Genomic DNA, 9,734 nt, shown 5'->3' on the forward strand with positions numbered 1-9,734 from the left:
TTGATGGATAACAGGACGGAAGTGGCACAGTTCATCCTGCTGGGACTAACCACTGACCCGGAACTGCAGCTTCCCCTCTTCACGATGTTCACCCTCATCTACGTCATCACTCTGGTTGGGAATTTGGGGATCATCGTGCTGATCCTGCTGGACTCCCGTCTCCACACGCCCATGTACTTCTTCCTCAGTAACCTGTCTCTGGTGGACTTCGGTTACTCCACAGCTGTCACTCCCAAGGTCATGGCTGGATTACTTATAGGAGACAAGGTCATCTCCTACAATGCGTGCGCTGCTCAGATGTTCTTTTTTGCGGCCTTCGCCACTGTGGAAAATTATCTCTTGGCCTCGATGGCCTATGACCGCTATGTAGCAGTGTGCAAACCCCTCCATTACACCAGCACCATGACGACAAGTGTGTGTGCTTGTCTGGCCGTGGGCTCCTACATCTGTGGTTTCCTGAATGCCTCCATCCATATTGGAGACACATTTAGTCTCTCTTTCTGTATGAACAACGTAATCCATCACTTTTTCTGTGATGTTCCAGCAGTCATGGTTCTTTCCTGCTCTGATAGACATGTCAGTGAGCTGGTTCTTGTTTACGTAGTGAGTTTCAACATCTTTTTTGCTCTCCTGATTGTCTTGATTTCCTACATATTCATATTTATCACCATCCTGCAGATGCACTCAGCTGAGGGATATCAGAAGGCTTTGTCCACCTGTGCCTCCCACCTCTTTGCAGTGTCCATCTTCTATGGGACAATCATCTTCATGTATTTACAGCCCAGCTCCAGCCATTCCATGGACACAGACAAAATGGCATCTGTGTTCTACGCTATGGTCATCCCCATGCTGAACCCTGTGGTCTACAGCCTGAGGAACAAGGAGGTCAAGAATGCATTCATGAAGACTGTTTTAGAGTCAAAATTGTCTCTAGGATTCTGATTTTAACATTGTACAGTGTGCACTAATCTAGTTACAATAAGGTCATAGTGAAATTAAGCTCCTGAAGTGGTATGCTAACTTATCCAGAAGTCTCTTGTCCTGAAAAAAAGCAAACATCATGTGTAGAAATATAAACCTGAACAAGAATGGCTAAGATGTCTTGGGCTTAATTGTCCAAATTTTACTCAGGATATGGGTTTATTCACTTCTTCGACATGCATTCTTTTCTACCACATCAACGCAGAGACACATAAAATAGGGGCACACATGAGGCCATGAACAGAAGTGCCTGCGTGTGCCCATGAGGATACATACACACTGGAGTAGGAAATTTCTCAGAAATAAATGGAATGTTGCTACTTTTTAATAATAATAATTTAAACGTTTAGTTATGTATTAGATAGAAATTTATGTCCAATATTTTTCACCCCTTTAGTTGAATTCTAAGAGTCCTAACTTCAGAATGAAAATAATATACTATTAAATGAAAGGATCTAATTTTGGAGGCTCATTTTCCTGGGAGAGACATACATATAGCATCTTAAGTGAATTAATATTTCTTTCTTAACTGAGTCATTACATAGAGCTAACATGCTCATATTACAATTTTCATAAGGTAAAAAACAGGCAGGGTATGAGAAAACACAAAAAGACTAAAAGTATTTTTCAATTTCATCAGATATTATTAGCAATTCTCATACTACTTAAAAATTCACTGAAGGGGCGCCTGGGTGGCACAGCGGTTAAGCGTCTGCCTTCGGCTCAGGGCGTGATCCCGGCGTTATGGGATCAAGCCCCACATCAGGCTCCTCTGCTAGGAGCCTGCTTCTTCCTCTCCCACTCCCCCTGCTTGTGTTCCCTCTCTCGCTGGCTGTCTCTCTCTCTGTCGAATAAATAAATAAAATCTTAAAAAAAAAAAAAATTCACTGAAAACCAGTAATGTACATCTTGCTTCTAGAAATGTGTTGGAATGATTAATGCTGATATTTCATGTTTCTTTTGTTGATTTAAATTATTTTTTTTACCTCTTCATTCTTTTACCCTACTTCATTCACATGATTTTCTAAATATTTATTCACAATCTGACAACTTCAAGCATGTTCCTGATCAGGGCATTTGTACTTGCTTTTCTCTGTGTAGAATGTTCCTTTACTCCTTTAAGGTCATTGCTCAAATGTTACTCTATTACAGAATGTTTTCCTGACAACCTTTATAAAATAGTCCCCTTTTACTCACCATGAATACTGTTCTTTCACTCTGTGTTATTCTTCGTATCCTTATAAACTCTCATCTCTTGTCTATTTATTTGTTTTTTTGTTTATGATCCATGTCCCCCAACTAGAATTTAAACTCTGTGAATACAATGGCTTTATTTGTTTTGTTTACAACACAATCTTCAGGACCTAAATTGGTGCCTGTTTCATAGTAGATTCTCAATAAATGAATGAATAAAATAATTAAGCTTTGAGTCAAAATGTATCAATATGATGAATCTTTAAGCACTAATGGTTTTAGAATATCATCCACAACATAAACTTTTTAGATAGATGCACAGGGCATTTCAAGAAGCACAGTTGATTTTCTGCTTTGTTGAAATATTTTTATCTACATTTTCACCAAGCACTTGCACTCCAATATTTGGACACAGTAATTTCTTGGGTCCCCTAATCAAGTGAATCATCTGAAATAATCTCATAATTTTCACTTAGCAGTGATGTCTCATTAAATGGCAAGTAACACATCAAATAAATGCTAGTTAGTAAATCATAAAAAGGACACTAAATATGGATGATTTAAGGGTTAGCTTCTGATATTTAGAAATTACTTCATACATATGAAATATTGGACAGCTATATGCAAAAGAATGAAACTTGACCACTCTCTCACACCATACACAAAGATAAACTCCAAATGGATGAAAGACCTCGATGGGAGACAGGAATCCATCAAAATCATAGAGGAGAACATAGGCTGTAACCTCTTTGACATAAGCCACAGCAACTTTTTTCATGACACATCTCCAAAGGCAAATGAAACAGAAGAAAAAATGAACTTGTGGGACTTTGTCAAGATAAAAAGCCTCTGCACAGCCAAGGAAACAGTCAAAAAAACTAAGAGGCAGCCCACAGAGTGGGAGAATATATTTGCAAATGACACTACAGATAAAAGACTGGTATCCAAGATCTACAAAGAACTTCTCAAACTCAATACACGTTAAACAAATAATCAAATCAAAAAATGGGCAGAAGCTATGAACAAACACTTTTCCAGTGAAGACATACAGATGGCTAACAGACACATGAAAAAATGTTCAAAATCATTAGTAATCAGGGAAATTCAAATCAAAACCACATTGAGATACCACCTTAAGCCAGTTAGAATGGCAAAAATTGACCAGACAAGAAACAACAAATGTTGGAGAGGATGTGGAGAAAGGGGATCCCTCTTACACTATTGGTGGGAATGCAAGTTGGTACAGCCACTCTGGAAAACAGTGTGGAGGTCCCTCAAAAAGTTAAAAATAAAGCTACCCTATTATCCAGCCATTGCACTACTGGGTATTTACTGCAAAGATACAAACGTAGTGAAGAGAAGGGCCATATGCACCCCAATGTTCATAGCAGCATTGTCCACAATAGCTAAATTGTGGAAGGAGCGGAGTTGCCCTTCAACAGATGACTGGATTAAGAAGATTTGGTCCAGGGGGCGCCTGGGTAGCGCAGTCGTTAAGCGTCTGCCTTCGGCTCAGGGCGTGATCCCGGCGTTCTGGGATCGAGCCCCACATCAGGCTCCTCCACTAGAAGGCTGATTCTTCCTCTCCCCTCCCCCTGCTTGTGTTCCCTCTCTCGCTGGCTGTCTGTCTGTCACATAAATAAATAAAATCTTAAAAAAAAAAAAAAAAGAAGATGTGGTCCGTATATACAATGGAATATTACTGAGCTATCAGAAAGAATGATTACCCAACATTTGCAGCAACATGGACGGGACTGGAGGAGATTATGGTAAGTGAAATAAGTCAAGCAGAGAAAGACAATTTTGTGGATCTGGACAAACTGATTCTAAAGTTTATGTGGAGAGGTAAACACCCAGAATAGCTAGCACAATGTGTAAAGAGAGGAACAAAGTTGCAAGACCAACACTACTCAACTTCAAGACTTACTTCTCCAAAGAAGGGATACAGATACATGAAAAGACGCTCAACATCACTCATCACAGGGGAAATGCACATCAAAACCACAATGAGGTAGCGCCTCACATCTGTCAGAATGGCTAAAATCAAAAAGGCAAGAAACCACAAGTGTTAGCAGGGATGTGGAGAAAAAGGAACCTTCGTGCACTGTTGATGGAAATGTAAATTGGTGCAATCACTGTGGAAAATGGCATGAAGGCACCTCAAAAAATTAAAAACAAAATTACTATATGATCCAGTAATTCCACTACTGGGTATTTACCAGAAATTACAAAAACAATAATGCAAAAAGATGTATGCACTCCTGTGCTTATTGCAGCATTATTTACAATAGCCAAATTATGAAAGCAGCCCCAGTGTCCACTGATGGATGAATGGATAAAGAAGAAGTTGTATATATCTGTACATAAACGAAATATTACTCAACCATAAAAAAATAAAATCTTGCCACTTGTGACCACATGGATGGATCTAGAGGGTATAAAACAAAATTAATTTTCAGAAATAGACTGAACATAATTTAAAAATTAAATAAATAAATAAATAAATAAATGAAATAGAGCTAAAAGGTACAATATAGGGAACATAGTTGGTGATAGTGTAATAGTGTTGTGTGGTGACAGACGGTAGCTACACTTGTGTTGAACATAGCATAACATATACAATTGTTGAATCAGTATGTTGCACACCTGAAACTAATTAACATTGTGTGTCAACTATACTTGAATAAAAAAGATGCATTTCGAATATAAAGATAACAGTGAATGTAAACTAAACAAAACCACTCGATGTATGTAAAAGTCACCCTAATTTTTTAAAAGATTTTATTTATTTTTTTATTTGAGAGAGAGAAAAAGAGAGAGAGACAGTGAACACAAGGGGGGAGTGGCGGAGGGAGAGGGAGAAGCAGACCCCAACCTGAGCAAGGAGCCCAAGGCTGATGGATCCCAGAACCCTGAGATCATGACCGAGCTGAAGTCAGGCGCTTAACAGACTGACCCACCCAGTTGCCCCAAAAGTCACCTTAATTTTTTAAATGGGGGAGGGGAGAGAGACGAGAGCAAGACTGCAAATATCATATGTGCTACACAACATACCAAATTATCCCCCTGCATACACTTTAATTGCTTCTGCCTTATATAATTGTGATGAGGAGAGGTGTTTGCCCTCACAGGGGTCTTTTCCCCCAAGAGTTCCATGCCCGTACAATTTTCTCCTTGTTCTTGTTCATTACACACTGAAATCCCATCATGATTCCAGGAGGTTATTTAAAAGGACCAGACTCTGACAGAGCCCATTTGGTCAACATTTATTGAACTGGGAGCTAAACTTGTATAGACACCAGCTTCTGCCCCAACTGGGTATTTGCAGTGAGTCCGCAATGACAGGCAGGGAGGACACCCTGAAATAAAAATTAAACTGATTCATGCTGAAAAGTTAAGCCCTTACTAAGGTCTTTTGTGCATTTGCCCTCGTTTGCTAGTCGCAGATACAATTCTGGAAAGTCTGTGGGACAGATAATTTTATTATCTCTTTCTCATAAATAAGGAGACTGAGATCAGCAGAAGGTAAATCATTTTCTGAGTACCTCGAAAAATCCATGGTAGGTGCACTACTTAAACTGCAGGTTTCCTAGGAAGCCCCGTGTTAATGATCCCTCCTCCACGTCTTCACGCTTCAGGGAACTCGGAACGTCTTGACCAGAACATGAGACAGAATTTCTCCTACGTTATTTATAACATTCTTCTAGGGCTGAATTTCTGATTGCAGACTCACAATTCAGCACTGTCTTTCCTTTCTTTTCAAGAGCCAGGTAAGCTTCTAGATTCAATCTCCACTTGCAGTGAAATGTAACTGATGCAGGAGCAGTGGGGTGTCTACATCTTCTGTGAGGTTTGAGCTCCTATCTGGTTGTGTGAACACCATTTCTGAATATTGGCATAAGTACAGGAGTCAGGGCAAAACATTGTAATCAGTAAAGTGCAGAGGAGTAGTTCTGAAATTCCATGCTGCTTTTCTTAAGAGGTTAAGAAAACCCTGTGATAGATGGTACTCTGATTGGGTTGGTGCTGAATTCCTCCTGTTTACTGTGTGTTTTGTCACTGAAGGGATAGCTAACCAAACAGGGTGAAACGACACTTCTTTCCTTTCCAGAAAGAGCATCAGGGAGCTACCAAGATCCTTACATATTTTTCACTATTATTTCCCTACAACCTACCCCGTTATTACCTGTTCATCTAGAAAATCTGACAATTCAATGATTTAAGCCACAAGCATTAAGATCAGTTAGACATGCGTCTGTATCTTAAATATCTAGTACTAGGTGAAGAATTTTAAGAATTATATGTACAGGTGTGTGAGTGTGTGCACATACCCGATTTATATCCCTTCCTCTCCTGCTGTATCTACTTATCTATCATCAGGACCATGATCGTTATCATCATCTCCAGTATCATCTATTATCCATATTATTTTTCTCTTGATCTATGAGACCAACTACACATAAGCAGGAATTTTAAGCTCGGGAGAGCTATTAGTCATCAGAGAACACAGCAACTGACACAGGTGTGATATCATAACAACACATTATGTGGATGAGGTGTTGACAAACACAAACACGTTAAGGGGAAGACGTGTAAGAGAGTGTGTTCAGGAGCCAGGAGGAAGATGGTAGAGAACAGCGGTTACCGAAGAAGGCGTGTCTTTCACAAAGCTTCAATTAAAAATGCAAAGATTTGTGCTTTCTCATGAACGGATCTGCAGAGTAGTATCAGCCCCCATGCCATGAATTCTCAGCCTTCAGTGTCCGTGATCCAGCTAGTGTTGTGAGGAATGACAGTAAGAATGAGTGTAGGATAGAGAGGAAAGGTAAACCGTGGATCTCAAGAAAGAAATTAAGAAAAGGAAAACCTGAGGATCCCTGGGTTCTCACACAAAATGATTGACTCAGCCATGAGCACAGAGTGAGAAATAGGGGGAAAACAAAATATCTGTGTAGACAGCATGTAGAAAAAGGCAAATCAAAGGTCAAGGCCAACAGACTTAAAACCCAGCCCCCTACATCTGCCACCTGACTGTCCTACAACAACGTAGAGACCACTGCTCTATGCTGATGATATTATAGCTCGTACTCCTCCGGATTGTGCTTGGCACCCTCATCGTGCTAACTCTTTTTATACACTGTGTCTTTAAATTCTAACAATAATCCTTTGAGGTAGGTTCCAACAACACCTTCATTTTGCTAGTGGATAGAAACTTAGAGAAGTTAGGACCAAAGTCTCCCAGTTGTAAACGGTAGGGGTGATATGTGATTGCACACACGTGCTTCTCAGAGTCCAAGCCTTTACATCCAGCGCTGTACCTTCTGTTCAGAATTGGCTTTGCTGACTGCACAGGCCTCTAACGCTGCATTTAGCCCACTGCATCTACCATGCATTTATTTGTGAATTATGCAACTATGCTACGCCATGCATTAAGTACAATAGAGACAAGTAAGTGTAAACTGAATGAAATTAAAGGCAATTCAAATTCATTTACAACACTTAGGTTTGGAACACTTTTGATCTGGTCTAAAGCTCGACTTTGTCCATTAATATGTAACCAAACTTAAATAAATTACTTGATCTCTCAGTTGCCAAATTACTAGGTAACTATAGGGGAGGAATAGCTAATCAATCTAATAGGACTGATGAGAGGATTAAATGAATATATGCATACAGAGCACCTGGCCCGAGAGCACTGCAGAAGTGTAATCTATTAGACTTAAAAGATATGATATAGGAGATGGATTCATTCCAGGCATGTGAATTTGGACAACTCGTTAGCCTTTCCTGTGACTCAGTTACTCATATGCAAAATCTAGAAGTTGGAAAGATGATCTGTAAGGACACTTCCCATCCAAAAGCTTATTCCTGTAGAGATAAGTTGTCACTAAATTGTGTCGCCATCGCATGCTTCAGAAATGGAGTACATTAAAGAGCAAACTGGTGCTCTAATAAAATAATGCTTGTACATTTCCATTTCTGGGCAACCGGTTTCCATTCATCAGTGTGTTCCTTTTCTTTGCAGCAGAGCATCTTGTGATATGCAAATCCCATCCATGAAGAATAACACAGAGGTGAAAGAATTCATCCTGCTGGGACTAGCCACTGCCCCGGAACTGCAGGGTCCTCTCTTCCTAATGTTCACCCTCATCTTCCTGATCACGCTGCTCGGGAACCTGGGGATGATCGTGCTGATCCTGCTGGACTCCCGTCTCCACACCCCCATGTACTTCTTCCTCAGTAACCTGTCTCTGGTGGACTTTGGTTACTCCTCAACAGTCACTCCCAAGGTCATGGCCGGATTACTTATAGGAGACAAGGTCATCTCCTACAATGCATGTGCTGCCCAGATGTTCTTTTTTGTATTCTTTGCCACTGTGGAAAATTACCTCTTAGCCTCAATGGCCTATGACCGCTACGCAGCAGTGTGCAAACCCCTCCATTACACCACGACCATGACGACAGGTGTGTGTGCTCGTCTGGCCATAGCCTCCTATGTCTTTGGTTTTCTAACTGCTGCTTTTGACATTGGAAACACATTCAGTCTCTCTTTCTGTATGTCCAATGTGGTCCATCACTTTTTCTGTGATATTCCAGCAGTCATGACACTGACTTGCTCGGATAAAGACATTAATGAACTGATTCTTGTGCTTATTTCAAGCTTTAATATCTTTTTCGCAATTCTTATAATCTTGATTTCCTACGTGTTCATATTTATCACCGTTTTGAAGATACAATCAGGTGAGGGATACCAGAAGGCTTTATCTACCTGTGCTTTTCACCTTGTTGCAGTTTCCACATTTTATGGGACAGTCATTGTCATGTACTTACAGCCAAGTTCTAGACATTCCATGGACACAGACAAAATCGCATCTGTGTTCTATACTATGGTCATCCCCATGCTGAACCCTCTGGTCTACAGCCTGAGGAACAAAGAGGTCAGGAATGCCATCAAGAAGGTTGTTGAGAAGGCAAAATATTCTCTAGGTTTAGTCTTCTAGTGATCTAGAACCCACAAAAGTTATTTCATCCCACTCAGATCTACTCCATGCCATAAGTCAATGTTCACGGCCATATAGGATATTAACACATATAATTCACCCAAATGTTACTTATTTCTTTAATTTGTAATAGGTCCAAGCATCTAAAACCCAGAAAAAATATGATAACTTTTAAAATCAAAGCAGTTTATGACTAAACCTTCTTTGTTACTATTGTGTTCGACATAGTTTTTCCTTGATGTACTTCAGTAATGGTAAGAAAAAATAATGGGTAAGGAAAAAAAAAAACATTAAAGAGATTGGACCAGGTAGTAAGGAAAACAGTGGATAATGGAGTTTTCCCCAGAAAGAAAAATCAGGATCTCCTAAAGAAATATATCCCATCACCAGGTTGAGGGGCCTTGGTATTGTCAATTCCATAGATTTCTAAACTGAAAGCTTGTGTGTCTTCCTTTGCTGACTGTTCTGAATGGAGGCTCTTTTTCCCCCAATTACCTTTATTCAGGCCCAGCATTATTTATTGGGTCTGGATGTGGAATGAATTATGTTTTCTTTTTA

The 9,734-nt window shown here is 39.9% G+C and overlaps 2 protein-coding genes across 2 annotated transcripts; both read left to right on the plus strand.

Moving 5' to 3' along the window:
* On the plus strand, nt 1-942 carry LOC103666134 (olfactory receptor 5B3-like). Its single transcript, XM_008694163.2, has one exon. It carries the CDS (start codon nt 4-6, stop codon nt 940-942), a length of 939 nt encoding a protein of 312 aa, XP_008692385.1. The 5' UTR covers nt 1-3.
* Nucleotides 943-8,018: 7,076 nt separating this feature from the next.
* On the plus strand, nt 8,019-9,176 carry LOC121104707 (olfactory receptor 5B17-like). Its single transcript, XM_040638727.1, has one exon. The coding sequence runs from the start codon at nt 8,217-8,219 to the stop codon at nt 9,174-9,176; it is 960 nt and encodes a 319-aa protein (XP_040494661.1). The 5' UTR covers nt 8,019-8,216.
* The last annotated feature ends 558 nt before the right edge of the window (nt 9,177-9,734 follow it).

The sequence above is a fragment of the Ursus maritimus genome, unplaced genomic scaffold, assembly GCF_017311325.1.
Source record: "Ursus maritimus isolate PB19 unplaced genomic scaffold, ASM1731132v1 scaffold_23, whole genome shotgun sequence".
NCBI classification, from domain to species: Eukaryota; Metazoa; Chordata; class Mammalia; order Carnivora; family Ursidae; genus Ursus; species Ursus maritimus.

Coding starts and splice junctions, on each gene's coding strand:
- LOC121104707 (XM_040638727.1), top strand. CDS start 8,217: ATGCAAATCCCATCCATGAAGAATAACACAGAGGTGAAAGAATTCATC.
- LOC103666134 (XM_008694163.2), top strand. CDS start 4: ATGGATAACAGGACGGAAGTGGCACAGTTCATCCTGCTGGGACTAACC.